The sequence below is a fragment of the Archocentrus centrarchus genome, chromosome 14 (genome assembly GCF_007364275.1).
Source record: "Archocentrus centrarchus isolate MPI-CPG fArcCen1 chromosome 14, fArcCen1, whole genome shotgun sequence".
Classification (NCBI taxonomy): domain Eukaryota; kingdom Metazoa; phylum Chordata; class Actinopteri; order Cichliformes; family Cichlidae; genus Archocentrus; species Archocentrus centrarchus.
This window is the reverse complement of record NC_044359.1, coordinates 20189884-20205007: the sequence shown is the minus strand read 5'-3', so window position 1 is coordinate 20205007 and position 15124 is coordinate 20189884. Positions and strand designations below refer to the sequence as shown.

Sequence of the window (15124 nt, the reverse complement as noted above, 5' to 3'; positions counted from 1 at the left end):
CCCATGATTGTAATGTGAAACAATGGATGATAATATTGTACACTAGTTTTAACATGCTGGACAGCGTTAACATTTAAAATTTAAAGTTCAGCATCAGTGAACTTAAGCTCTGATTAGTGAACAGTTTGTTTTATGAGCATATGGCCTGAATGGCTATCGGCTGTGTAAAGCTAACAGGTGACAGACGCTGAGCCTCGGGGGGTTTACATGTTTCTGCAGAGCAGCATCACACAGCCTGAGTGCTGTAAATGACACAGAGGAACCATTTGGGACCAGTTTGCTTAAAGAGATGAAATTCTGGCGAACACAAGTGACGCAGAGACAATAAGCATGAATAAAAAGATGTGATACTTGACAATTATTTTTACAATCTTTGTTGTCACGCTCTGTTTTCTTTTACAGATCTTTTATGCTACCCTAGACTGTCCGTACTGTCTGCACAGCTTCATTCAACATGCTTTCTGGAGTTGAAGGTAGTTATGAGTGATCTACTAAAAGCTGTGAGATCCCACAGGAAGGCAAAACAGATGCTGTAGTCTTTTACATCAAACACTTTTAATACACCAGGAAGTCCTTGAGGAATCGCGAATCAACAAAACCCTATGACTGACTGGCTCCTATCTGTCACAGCTGAATGCAAATGAAGTTCCTTTAAACACCCGTGACTGATGCTATTACGCTTGTCACTATCTTGAGACTTGATTACCTGTGTTCACGCCAAACCTATAAACAAATTTAAGTGATCAGCAGGCTGAGCACACACAAAAATATCCACAAATCCCCTCTGAGAGGCTTCCATTCACAAGTCGTAACTGAATTCCATGTTTTCTTCATATGTTCAAAGAGGGGCAAAAGTTGAGGACAATAAATTCTGAGAGAGATGATGATGAAATGATGGTGTAACCCTTACTAACATGCCATACATGCACTTGGCATGCAGCATTGACTTTTCTGACTTCTCAGCTCATACACAATATTCAGACAATGAATTTGGGTATCGAGTGATGGACATCCTAGGCCCACTATAGAAAAACTGACAATAAATATTTCAAGCCTATCTGAAGTCCAGTTTGATCCTGAGTTGTTTACACTGGCTTGTTTTGAAGTGTTGTTTTGAAGTCGGCGATGAAGTCGGAAAGTTTATCACTTTTGGTTTTTGCAAAGAGACGCTGATCTTGTTAGATTTTCCAGAGGAAAGGGGGGAAACATGAAGGTGCTTTGCTGTGTGAACAACACATTTTGCATCTCTTGAACCTAAATAGTGACAAAAGGAAATTGTACTTAATAGTGGAGACTGCAGGGAAATGCTGTCATGAGGAACACCTTGGATTTCTCTCATGATGTGCAAACAGGAATCCCTCAGTGGACCAATTAATACAGACAGAGAGAGCAGTCAGCGATTTTCCCGGGAGACCCGCCAACTTCACCAGCTACTAGTATCTCAATCTGGTCTCCATTACGACCACATTTATCTAGATTGCATCAGGCTGCCTTTTTACAAATCTCTCAGAGCTCCACTCCTATGGTAACAGCCACATGGTGGGCATTTTGCTGAATAGCTCCTCTGTAATAGGGCCGTCCCTTTAAAGGCATCAGACTGACACAGATGGACAGTGTATATTAGACTTGGGATATTTCATTCAAATTCAATTTCATTCGGCCACATTCAAAGAATTTGTTTCACTTGGTTTGGAAACAACCGTCAGCCATCCTGGATAATGTGACGCTGTGCAGTCAAGTCAACTTTCAGATGCTCATTCAATGCACAGACACGCTTCTCCGCAGACAAATCTATTAGAGGCTAGATGCTAGTGGTTAATCAATTTATGAATTCAGCAAAACTGGAAATAAACCAGTTGGTTTTGGAAATATGATAGTGTCACAGAAATGCAACTCAGCAAATAGGATGGAGAATGGCTGGGCAGTTAGTAGTGCCAAAACAAAGGTGAGGTAAAAGGAAAACAGTGGGGAGGGGGGAGGATGCAAATCCCATGGCAACAGCAACCAGACAACAAGTCTAAAATAGGGGGCAGTGTCCGCTATTACTATAGCAACAGGAGAACAGCACACTCGCTCAGCTTCGGGATTTGCTGAAAGGAGAAAAACAAAGCTTTATTCCTCAGAAAAATGTCATTGACAGTCATTACCAGCAACTTCATTTGGTTCCACCAGCTGTGTCTCACCAAATTAGTCGCCAAAATAAGGATTCTCTGAGTGTATCAGGCTGACAGCCAACAACACGGGATGAATAATTTATTTATTGTTCACTCACTTAGTGTAATTTTGATCCGGCAATGCACCTGGGAATCTATGAGCAGACACGTTTAATGAGCAAGTCAACAATATAACAGTGAAATGCGTCGTAATGACAACAGAGTATTTGCAAGAAAAAGAGAGAGCGACAGAAGTTACATCCCTGCGGTAACAACAGCGATTAGTAATTATAAGTCATTATAAAACTACTTCTTATTTAAATATATTATATACACGTTCATCAGTTTTCTCGGCATAATCGGCCAGCCTCGGTCACTACAAGCTGAATGCTTTAGCAGCATCTTTATCTGAGTTTGGTTAAACTGCATCACAAAGTGTGAACGCTTTTCTCTGCTTTGCAAACTGCAGCACCGTCCTCCACACCCGGTTTGTTGACATGAAACATGTGCACAGTCTGCACTGCAGAAAGAGGGGAGGGGGGAGATAACAACACCGTGGTGCGTTGCCTTGCCTACCACGGACCAATCATATTTCACAAGTAGTCGTTTTTAGCCAATCACACAAGGGCAATCTGAGACCGCGCAGCCAATCGCGCTTAGCGTGGACCACTGATGCAACGGAGATGCAACAGACTTCTACTAAACAACAAAGTGTGTTGTGAACCGTATAGCGCCTTAAAGGAAACAGTAGCATGCCTTATAGTAAAGTACAGTGTCTGAACTGTGGTTATCCTGAAAAGTCACGCAAGTTCACGCAAACCAAGCCCTCTCGATAAGGTATTTGAAGTGAACTGGAGGACAAGGTTACGCCCTTTAGAGCTCAAAACTAACGCACTCTCTAGCTATTTGGTATGCACAGGGAGGACAAAAAGATAATTCTCAGATTCCATTTTAACATTAACACGAGTCGGCACCAGTTTTGTGCTGATGTGCACAATTTGTTGACCTTTTGTCATTTTTTTTATCAGTTACAAACACATACAGTATTTTTTTTTTTTTTTTTTTTTTTTTTAGAAATGCAAGAAATTTCTCCTACTTTGCACGTAGTGGCATTAACTTTTAAAGAAACAACAAAAAGTACCTCCCTACTTTTATAATAGAGCGGGGCAGCGAGCGTGTGGGCAGTCCTTCGGTGAGCCGCGGAGGGAGGGGCGGAGGGATCTGCGCGCACGGAGCAGCCTGGTTTATCCCGGTGACGCAGTTGGTTGCTAGGTGTGAATGAAGTGATGCTTTGTCACAATTGAACCGCTCCTCAGTTTACAGGTCGACCACAACAAAGCAGCACCTCGTTCTATTTGCCTTGTCCCGGATATTCCGAGCTGAAATATGGCTCTTTAATTTTTTGCTAAGTTGTTGGACCCGAAAAGTCGTCGTGCTTTGCTTCAGCAACGCACCCCCAAGTGCTCTACATTTTTTTCTGCAAGAATGGAGTAAGTCTCTCTACTCACTGTCCCTACAGCTGTGTTGTTGTTGTTACTTTGTTGCAAGTGGCTACAGTTCGTTCCGCTTCTCCGCTTTGCATAATTTAACTAAATAAATCAAACGCTTTGTTTACAATGGTCCTCCTTGGAGTTTGATTGATTGTGGTTGCTTTGTAGTCAGTTTTAATTTGATTTTAAATGATTTTTCCTCTAGTCTAAATGTATTGCCTTCAGTCAGTGCACTAACTGGAGATACATCACGTCTGTCACTATCAACGTCTCGAAAAGTTTAACGTATATCTCGTTCCTGTAATCGAGTCCAATCTATTTAAATGGTTTTTTAAAAAGTGGTTATTAATTTTAAAAGGAATCTGCGATTGAAAGCAGCCTATCAGATTTAACCATCAGGGCAGCTCACTTGCAGAGAGGTGGCTTTTTTGGTGCTTCTTGTCAACAGTTGGGCCCTTGACAGCGTCACTAGGTCCCACGTGTTTTGAGGACGTCAGGTTAATTTTGCTTTGAGGCAGATTAAAGCCCACAGGACACTGCTCCCACTTCTGTATCACTCACTGTGCCCAATCTGAGGATTTGGTTTTGGGAGTTGTTTCTTTTTCCACTTTTCAGTATGTGGTATTCAGTGTAAGCCTTTTGTTTAAAGGATGTATTTGTGTCCAAGTGAGTTAAACGAGGAGCTGAAAGTGATTTCTTCTTTGTTGCCTCTCATGAAGGCACAGTGAAACTTGCAGAGGGCAGCACTGACAGACTCCATCTGATCATCCCACCAGTCATCTGAGTGTGCTGGATCTTTTTTTACACATTTCTGACACCCCCCCCCCCCCCCCTTTTTTTTTTTTTCTGTTTACCCTCTAGGTTTCATTATGCTCACCCAGCCCTGCTCTCTGTGGCCCATCTGTCAGACCCTGCTTGCTCTCAGCATATGCTTGGACTCGGACTGAATCAAAGCACCAACAGACAAAATGATGGCAACATCAGCTCCTGTTTGGAAGACTCTTCTTGTCTGCCCGGCAGACCCCCTCGCTCTCTCTCACCCACAGGCTAACCACAGCCAATCACAGGGGTGCAGGGGGGAGGTGTCAGAGGAGAGTCAGCACTTAATTGGTGAGTTGCAGCAAGTACGCTTTTTTATATTTTTCCCCATTTCAGGTGGGCTCGGCACTGCAGCACATTCGTCCTTCTTGAGCAGTAAGTAATAAACTAGCTACGTCTGTTATATTAAAATGCTACAACTTTATTTGCAAAAAAAAAAAAAAAACCCTGATCTGCCTTTACTATCATTAATCAGATTATTATTTTAGAAAACTGCTCCGTGCACTGTGGGATATTTTTATTTTTGCATGAACGTTATTTTTTTAGCAGCATTATTTTCCTCCGACAAACGGCTTGTAACCGATGCATTTTTTCCCCTTCCTCAATAGGTGATGGTCACACTGACTGGATGACGGAAGAAGTGGATTTCTCCTCGTACCTCCCAAACCCTCCTTCCCCTCCCTCCTCTACTAATGCCTCCCTTCCCCCTTCACCCCTTCAGAATGATATCCAGGTGCCCTCTGACTTGGAGGTCATGACCTCCCTGCTGCAAGAGGAACTTGCCCAACTAGAGGACTACTTCCTGTCTGAACCACTGCCAGAGAAAGGGCCGAGGCTGGGAAAATGCGACAGGGGTCCACTGCCTGCGGGTCCTCCGCCATTCACTCAGCTGCCATACGCATCATATGCTGCGTCCAACCAATCGGAATCCAGCCCACTTCTTGTTACCTTGGCAACCGGAGAACTGGACCTGCTGAGTATCTGTGGCGGGCCCATTGGGCGCTCCAAAATTCCAAGACACGCCCCGTACAGCTGCAGTCGACCCAGTGGGTGTGGTAGGAAAAGAGTTCCTGACGGTGTGAGGTTCAGTGAAGGTTATGACAGCAGTTTGTTGAGTTCCAAAGGAAGTAACTCAGGTAACTCAGCTGTGACCCTTTCAGGTAATTATGGTTGTGTAGAGGACGACCAGGTGGTAGGAAAAAGCTACTGCTTGGGCAGTGCAGTCGAAGTTAGACGATGTGCCGTTATACCCAAAGAAGAGAAAAATTGTTGCTTCACTCAAGATGTGATAGGTGGTGCGAAGATTGTTGGTGGTGGATTTGGCTTTGGTGGATCACTGGATGTCCCCCATAAGAAAGAGGATCTTTTGATGTATAGCATGAGGGAAGTAAGCGGAGGTGCTGGTAACAGTGATGTGCTGAACAGTATCAAGACTAGTGTGGAGGTGACAAAAGCCACTGTTTCTTGGAAAACCGAGAGCAGCGAAGGTTGTTATCTTCCGACGACACCACAGTCCGAGGCCTATCATAACTTCTTAGGCAGCATCAATGAGCAGGTGAAGTCAGAGAGTCTTCAGATAGGTCAGCATGATCTGCATTGTAATTTTCTTGAGGATCAGGGCCCAGAGTGTCTTTTAATGGCTAGGGATAGTCTGAACCTTGAATCTTCAGGGCACAGACAAGCATGCCGGCTGAAAGAAGACCACTGTGCTGTGAAATACGAAGTGGACATCATTCCAGTCGAAGGCGGGGAGCGCAAACAAAAGAAGAGAGATCAGAACAAAACTGCTGCTCACAGGTACGATTTTTCTTGATGAAATGCCATTGTTAGCAAAATTTCACAAGTTAACATTTTCACAGAATCTTCATTTTGGTTGATGCAGGTATCGCCAGCGAAAAAGGGCGGAGCTCGATTCTTTGGAGGAGCAGCTGCACTGCCTTGAAGGGAGGAACCGGGAGCTCCGGGACAAAGCAGAGTCCGTAGAACGTGAAATCCAGTACGTTAAAGACCTGCTCATTGAAGTTTACAAGGCCCGTAGCCAAAGGCTTAAGCAGGACACAACAGCATAACGCCAAGCTCCTGCAAATACACTTAGAGAGCGCATAGAAGGGAGAATCTGGAGCTCTTTGTGTCTTTAAGTTTGTCCTGAATCAAATGTTTAATTTTTTTTTTTTTTTAGCGAGGGGTTAAATGCATGCTTTGCTAATATGAAATATTTTTTACATTTTAAATCAACACACTATCCAATGCTTCCATTGCTTTCGTACTCAAATCACTTGAGCCGACACTGTGGCATAGCAATGCTTTAAATGACAATCATTTTTAATAGTTCTCGCACCTCGTGAATCTACTATTGAAATAAGGTAATTTCAGAAGTAATGTAACTCATTATGCAGGTTTTATATTTGTAATAGCCTTATGTTGAAATTGATGTCAGCAATAGAAACAAATGTTTGTTTTTTTCCCCCTTTTTTTTCCATTTTCATGGGCGATCACCGTTTCACCCTCATTTGTAGTCAGATGTGTTGTTGGCGTTGACATTTGAGTTTGGACACACATTTCAAATCAGCTGCGTTCATACAACAGGAAAAAATTAATATGGCATTAATATTTAAAATCAGTAGAAATGCTGTTGAATATCTATTGACTTTTACAACTGCAGCACATTAAAAAAAATGTCATAAATCTTGGTGAAATTTTCTTCTTTATTTTTGAGAAACATTTGATTTGCTTCAGGTTTATTTCAGCCCTAATAGTAATAGAATAATTGAATTTGTATGTTGGCTTTTGTATGGCTTTAATAGAAACATTACTTTGCCTTCTATATTTACATTTCTTTAATTTTCATCACTTTAAATTTAACAAATGTAACCTTTGCTTTTTTGTTGTTGTTTGTTTCAGCAATGGCTTCAAATAATGTTCAACTTATGCATTCTGTGACCAAAACATATGTTTTTCTTTCATGCTATTTTTCAAATGTATAACATTTTACTATGTGGTGGCAGTATGATATTCTTCCCTTGCATATTGCAAAATGTACAATCTTTTTTGCAGCTCAGGATACACAATACAGTTCTACAAACATCAGTAGATAATCATGGCAGGAGATTACAGACTTGAAGCTTGCAGGTTTCCCTTATGTAAAACTGGGTTTTCCATGTGTACAAATATTGTAACTAGTATCATTTTAGCAGCCATCCTCTGCATGCCTTTGCATAAATGTATCTCTATCTCTCTCTGGAATAGAAAATCTAGGGTTTCAGTAATAATTCTTTCTCTAAACTGCTTGTTAAAGCAATAAGTTTTATAGGCCTCTGGCTGATCTGCACTAATTTGTAACAACTTTTGTATGTTCAGGGAGTGGAGTGTGTTAAACCTTTTCTTCCAGAAAATTAACTGGAAAAAAAACCCCACACACATCTGATTCTGTTGTTTCTTAAAGCTTTTGCAGCTTTAGCTTTGGTGTAAGAAGTGTGAATTCTTTTTCAGTTCATTATAAGCAAATAACAGTCATTGTTACTGTCATACGCTCCATGCTTATACCAAGGATAAGTTTTCTATGCATATTTATTTTAAGACAATCTTTAATATAACAGCTGATTTATGGTAATTATTTATAGAGTTTATTTGGTGTTTTGCCCAGAAATTCATGTCATGTTGTTTGAGCCCCCCTGCGGTGTACTATCAATTCCGATTGTTAAACCAAAAGTGTGTACTAACAGCACATTCAGCACGTTGTATTTTCAAGGTAATTTAATCATAAATGCATATTTCCTTTGTTTGATGTCAGCTTTTTTTCCTTTGAAAAAAATAAATAAAGTGTATCATCAACTTGGCCCGCTCTGCTTTTTCAGATTTTTTTTTATTTTATTTTCCCCCGGTTTTTTTTTTTTTTTTTTGGCCTGCATAATCCGAAGTTACAATCTGCGGTCTGACCGTGAAAATAAGTCCTTCCTTTTTGAATTAAATAAATCCGCAGTTTTTCTTCTTTTTTTTTTTTTTTTGGAAAGCAAGAAAGTTGAGACCGTCAGGGCCCGACGGACTCCTTTGCTCACCCATCCCGTGGGTGAGGACACTTCCCACACAGTTACACAGAGGGGACTGTAAACTTTTATTGTTATCGATCTCTTCTTTCTTCCGATACAAAATTCAGTTTAAAAGGCATAAACATTTACGACATCCAATCCTCCGAAAATGCCGCTTCGCTGTTTGCGGCTCAATAAACATCGTCCGCTTTATTTTATTTAGTCCAATATCACAAATTTCAAGTTTACCTCAAAGTGAAATGCGACAGCATCTCTATTCACATATGTAAAAAAAAAAATGCCTTAAAAATCTATCAATCGCACGCGCTACACCTAAACACACTCAAATGTAGAAAATGATTCAAAAACAATAAAATAGCAACACGGCGGTGCCGCGCAGAAACATTCCTAACTCAGCAATCAATTAACCTCTTGTCATGTTTGCCACCGCTGCTAATTATTGTTATGACTACTTCACCAATTAAAATGAAAACCTATCGTGATTTTAATAAAGTTAAACCGTTTTTCTCATAAAATTTAAACGGCTTGCTGCCACGAACTGTTTTATTTTTCTTGATAAACAGGATGTTTTCATGTAGTTCTCAAACAAAAATGCCCGTTTCTGGTGGAGTCACTCACAGCTGTCCAATGAGCTGATGATAAAGGCACTGCAGAGAAGGATGTTGTGAGGCCTGAAGAAGTTTTTCTCTAGCATTCAGGGACATCAGGACCTTTAATGCAAAAGAAAGTGATAATGTAAAAAAAATATATATATATATCTAAAGGACTAAACAAGCTCTGGGTAATGAATAAGAATTCAGCTTTAAAGTTATTAAATGTATGAACTGTTTTTCTAATTTAAAAAATGCTAAAATTAAAAAAGTTCCAAATTTTCTAAACAGCAGGGCAATTGTTCATATTCCTTACTGTAATATGAGCATCTGCCCTGCTGTGCTCTGCTCATTACCTGCCGCATGGCATCCTGCCGGCTGTACAGGCATAAAGTTCCTATGGCAGCTTTTCTCACTGCATTATGGGAATCCATGCATGCAGTTCGAAGAAGCAAACTGGGCGCGTTTTCCTGCAGCAGCAAGGACATGGCTCCATCAACATTTACCAGGTTTGCCAGGGCTGCACAGCAGTGACGACGTGTGAGGTCATCAGGATCAGCGATTAGAGATACCAGCATGGCCACCGTCCTCCTGGCTTCCTGTGTCCACCTTCTCTCCTCCTCCTCATGAACTCCTTGCTCGGTTATTGTTTCCAAATCACCTGCTGCCTCAGTATCTGAGTATTTCTCTTTATTTTGTTGCTTCTCTTTGCACCAACTTGTACTACACAATACTGCAATATAGCCCAACCAGCTTCCAACTGCCCTGCAAGCCATTCTCCGGACAGGCGTGCAAGAATCATGAAGACAGTCAATCATGCCTTTGAAAATGTCAGGTTGCAGGATGTCTGGTGTAGGAGGCCTGAATGAATTTATATTTCCCAAAAGTCTACATGTGGCAGCCCTGATTTGGTCACAGGAATGAGCCAGTGCATGCTGCAGCACCGAGGTTTCTACATGAAGCTGAAGGGGACAGGAGGGACAACAGGCTATCTGAGACAATACAGTGAGGAGCTCCACGGCAGAGTCCCACAGCGTATCCAGCTGCAGGAAATCAGAGAGCAGAGAGCTGGCAGTTCTGGTTAGAGGACTCTGATGTCTGGAAGCAGTGAGCTGGCCGTCCCAGCATGCCGAGAAAAAGCAAGAAGCTGCTTTTGTGAGGTGGCAAACAGAGCGCTGGGGATCACACAAGAGCAAACGGCTCAGCAGGGAGAGAGGCAGCTCTAGTAGTGGAGGAGGAAGGGTTTGAATTACCTGCCAAAGCATTAAAAAACAAAATCACCCAGACAACTTGTCACACATCAAACAGACAACAACAAACAACACAGTGCTCTCCCAAAAGTACAGACACATTCAGGTGTACAGTACTGCATGCCAGACATGAGCCTAGTGCAAGAGTTATCCTGTGTTGCATCAGAGAATTGTTTGTCAGCGAGGTCTTTATTGGAGCAAAATGAGGCCCTAACCTGCAGGAGGCTTGTAACAATACCACAGCTGTCATACAACTGGAGAATTGTGGACACGGTGTGTGAAGGCAGGTCCAGGGCAAATGGAAAACATAATAAGTGGCAGCATAGTGCAGATAAAGTGTCGTGACTCAGATCCACCTCAGGTCTCACAGGGCTGCCCTCGGCAAACAAATGAAGACTGTAGGGTATAAAAGATGCTATTGTTAGCTCCAGGCGCTGTAGCTGTGTTGCTCTAAGATTTGTAACACAAATGAAAAAGCGGTTCAATTAAGACATCCCAACACTAACCAGTCAGTGCCCAGCAGGCGGCCAAGAGTGTGTACGCATTTTGATCCACTTTCACAAAACAGAGGAATGCACAAATACGGATCCTTGGTGAAGACAAAGAGCACAGCACAGAGGAAGGAATACAGTCCTGTAACACACACACACACACACACACAAAGAAGTAAACGTTTTTGTTTTAATTAGAAGTGTTTTTAGACACAGAGGGTCTCATAGGATGGGTATAATTACCATTTACTGAACAGAAGTCAAAGTCTGGTGTTGTGCTTCCTAGTGACATGCCAATCTTTTCCCACAGATCCAGAAACACAACTGGATTTAAATCTGAAGGCACAGGGCCATTCTCATGCTGTTTGAACAAAGCACAGACATGTTGATGATATCCATTCATTTACAGGTTTAACCAAATTTCAGCTGCAGCCTGACCTCATAAAGTGTGTCTAGCAGCAAAGAGAGGAGGCCATCACAGAGTCCCCATCCAGAGGGTAGAGAAATGTGGGTCTGATAATGTAGAAAAAATAAAATAAAACACAGTTCAAACATTTTTGGATCCCCTTAAGCTTTCAAATTGCTGCCAGGTTTACATAGATTCAGTACCTCACATGGGTCCAAAACCAGAGTTTTCAGCAAGAATGTTAGTTTCTCCACATCAACGTCGACATCCACATTGTGTTGTTTGAACAGAGACAAAACAGAAGCAGCCAGAGGCTGAAAGACAGATAATCAATCAACCGTTTCACACAACAGACCAGCTCCTTGTGTGTCAAGAAGCTACAGACACAAAATAGTACATGTAAAGCATGTTGAACATAGCTGACAGGTACTATTAAACGATGTCAGTGGGTACTCACTGCCAAAGGACTGAGATTGGGTTGAGTAAGAATTGTTTTGAAAGACTTGGTGAACTCTTCCAGGCTAAAACATGAGAAGCAAATGATGAGCTGCCATAGTAGGAATCACGTGTGCATGCACCTGAGTATTCAACAAATCAACAAAATCAGCTCCACTGACCCCCCCCCCAAAAAAAACAAACAAACAAACAAAAAAAAACAACAAAAAACAACTTATCAAACCTATGTTCCTGTTTCACCCAGTCGAAGTGCTTCTCCCAGTAGATCATGAGCACCGTGATCATTTCTTGAAGGACAGGGATACTCTGCTGTTGCTGAACAGATATATAAAAAAAAAAAGTACAAAATAAGTGAGGTACACTGTTGCATTGTGGAATAGTGCTTCAGTCCTGAGCAGCAACCTTAATAAAATCTGAGCTTTCTACTGTATCCTTGATCAGGTCAAAGAGAACACGGGGTAGTCCAAGTTCACGGCCGATATGGTTCAACTTCTCAACATCAGCCATCGCTATCAGATTACGTAGGACCCTCAGTGGTTGGTGAATCTGCTGAAGTTCTTTTACCATGCCCCCTGTTAGCTGACCAAACAAGTAACAAAAGAGTAGATACAAAACTGTTTCGAAGAAGAAGAAATTCATGCCCGGTCAAGCACTGAACCCAACTACCTGAGCTTTACATTCCTGGATCTTGGATTTAATTTGAGGTATAATGACACTGTAGTCTAATACTTCTCTCTGCTGTCTGCTTGGATCAGATTCTTGGGTCAGATTCTCCCAATACTCCTTGTTGTTGACATTCTAAAAGAACAAGAAATGTGTCTGAGTGTCGGGTGCATTTTTATTTAACACAGCACTTTTTAAAAATTTTTTTGTTTATTACCAAAGCACATGCTCTTGGAAAAAAGAATTTATATATTATAATTTTATATCTAATGTGTGTAAAAGGTAGCTGTCACTGACCTGCCATTGCAGTTTGGCCTGACTTTCCTCATTGCACCACCGCACGGGTCGTGGCCCGATCTTCATAGAGGGAAATTCCTTCTCATAGTCCACGCTTATCTGACCCCTGCAGAGAAAAGAACTGTAAACACGCGCCTCCCTTTGTTTATGGTAGCGTAATTCATCATTATTCTGAACCTTCGTGTGCACCTGTGTTTTGATGTCAAGTTGGCTTGAGTCTTCAGGTCGAGGCTTTGATTGGTAGCAGTCATGCCCAGCTGACCTGAGGCAACAGAATCATCACCATTGGAGGGCTTGGGGTTGCTCACTCTAGGGGACGAGGCTGCTGCCGTTGCAGCGTTTCCCGTTCCATCCTTATTTTTCTGTCAATGTCCACAATACAGGTGTAAAGTCATCCACAGATTTTAGTATAATACTTTCACAATTTAATTACAGATAACTCACTTTGGCACTGTCACTGCCTGCTGGCACTGTCACTGCCTTATTACGGCTGTCCCTTTGTTCCATGACCTTTCGCAACAATCTGCTCTGTACAGAAGCTGGTAAAGACTTTTCTGCTACTTGCATGCGTTTCAGCGCCAGCACATCAGGGCTGGGTGTGACTGTCAAAGGGTTGGACACATCTGTGTCTGGCAACACTGACAAAATGCCATACAGGAATAAATCCATGAATGTCAGACATGAGAATGTGTCATATACATTTGAAAGCTTCCTACTGAAAGTGGGAATTTTATGCATCACCTAGAACTCCATCAGCAACAAAGGGATGGAACAAGAGGTCTGGCCATGACAACCTTTTCTGGGGGTCTTTGGTCAATAAGCCTTTCAGGAAACTCTGCAAAGAAAAGATTAGGTAGTAATAATACAGAAGACTATGACTTTGATGGCATATCATGTTTATTATTTATAAATAATTTTTTTTTAAAAAGAACTGTCCCCAATGAGCCCCTTAACAGGCTTGTAACTGGAACCTAGACTTTTAAAGAGAACTAGGCTTATAATTTCCAGCTAGCTTGTTAAAATACATTGAAGATGTTGTCTTCTATCTAAATATAACACAACGTGACAAAAGCGTTGCTTTTACTGTACCGTGCAAATGCTAGTCATAGTGTCTGGCCATTTCACTTGGTCTCTCACAATGAGCTGCATTAGATGGAAGATGGAGTTAGTGTAGAACGGAGGCGCCCCCGTGTGGAGTTCATAAAGGATGCAACCCAAAGACCAGAGATCAGCGGTGTGGTCATATGGTTTCTCCTCTACCAGCTCAGGAGACATGTACAGTGGTGTTCCCTTGATGGAAGTTAGCACTAAGGTGTAGACACTCATCGCTCTGGCAAACCTACAGCAAGACAGCCACATGTCATTTATGCTTTTGGAAACGATTACAGCTTTCTTCTTTAAAACTATCAACATACCCAAAATCGCAGAGTTTCACCACACCGGTTTTTCCTAGCAGGATGTTTTGTGGTTTCATGTCACGATGGAGAATGCGATGGGAATGTAAATAGTACAGAGCAGAGACCAGTTGGCAGGCAATCTCACGGACCTTGAAAGAAGGGAAGAATCGTTTAATCACGTACAATTAAATAAAGCTTCACGCCTGACGTAACTGTTTAAAAACAACGAAAACCTGGCTCTCTGGTAAGTTTCCATCATCCTGAAGAATCTGGAACAACTGACCCTCTGCATACTCAGTGACAACCACAACCTGTTATAACGGCATAAAGCATTATGATCATGGGATTATAAATTTAGATGTAAAAATAACTAACTGGCAGCAACGTATTTGAGAGTTAGGATGTATTCTGATAAAATATTAAAAAAAAAAAAGAATACCTCATTTTCAGTCTCAAAGCTGTCAAAGAGCTGGATAATATTTGGATGTTGAAGGCCCCTCATAATTTCAATTTCTCTCTTGAGACTTCGCAGCTGGTTTTCAGACCGGCCCACCTTTGTTATGAATTTAAGAGCCACCATCTCACGGGACAGAGATTAACAGACGATTGGGACACTGTGGTTAAACAAACGGGAAACTAAACTGTGCTCTTGTGGAGACTTACCATGCCGGTACACTTTCTCCTTCCCTTGTAAACTCGGCCAAACGAGCCCTCACCCACCAGCTCCAAAACGTGATACGAGTTCATGTCGGCGGCAGGCGGCAAAAGCGTAACTCTCAAACTGTTACCACTGGACGCTTGGATGTAAAACTTAAAACTTTTTTAACTTTAAAACTCACAGGTTATGACCAGTAAGGGGGGGTATCCTTCAGCAGCGTCTTTTTGTTTTATTTTGTTTGTGTGTGTGTGTGTTTTATGGGTAGGGTGGCAACAAATACGACAAACGGTTGAAGTTTAGCTGCCAATTCAAAAAAAGTGATGCAAAAGATGCAGTAAAGTGTGTTGAGCCACACAAGCACGCTCAGTATTCAAAATTGCGCCCCTGTGTCAGCTTATTTGAACAACA

The 15124-nt window shown here is 41.8% G+C and overlaps 2 protein-coding genes across 2 annotated transcripts; one reads left to right on the top strand and one right to left on the bottom strand.

The window, feature by feature from the left end:
* The first annotated feature begins 3415 nt into the window (after positions 1-3415).
* Positions 3416-7206, top strand: atf5a (activating transcription factor 5a). The gene is made up of 4 exons (XM_030746857.1): positions 3416-3643; positions 4505-4753; positions 5071-6259; positions 6345-7206. The coding sequence occupies exons 2-4, from the start codon at positions 4612-4614 to the stop codon at positions 6529-6531; spliced, it is 1518 nt and encodes a 505-aa protein (XP_030602717.1). The 5' UTR covers positions 3416-3643; positions 4505-4611; the 3' UTR covers positions 6532-7206.
* Positions 7207-8383: 1177 nt separating this feature from the next.
* stk36 (serine/threonine kinase 36 (fused homolog, Drosophila)) lies at positions 8384-15124 on the bottom strand. Its single transcript, XM_030746597.1, has 20 exons — positions 14722-15124; positions 14498-14638; positions 14292-14369; positions 14077-14207; positions 13751-14000; positions 13403-13496; positions 13106-13299; positions 12851-13023; positions 12662-12767; positions 12368-12499; positions 12104-12280; positions 11925-12016; positions 11703-11766; positions 11449-11559; positions 11278-11352; positions 11083-11200; positions 10855-10981; positions 10564-10744; positions 9455-10351; positions 8384-9218 (listed from the first exon to the last, which is right to left on the bottom strand). Exons 1-20 carry the CDS (start codon positions 14803-14805, stop codon positions 9123-9125), a joined length of 3321 nt encoding a protein of 1106 aa, XP_030602457.1. The 5' UTR covers positions 14806-15124; the 3' UTR covers positions 8384-9122.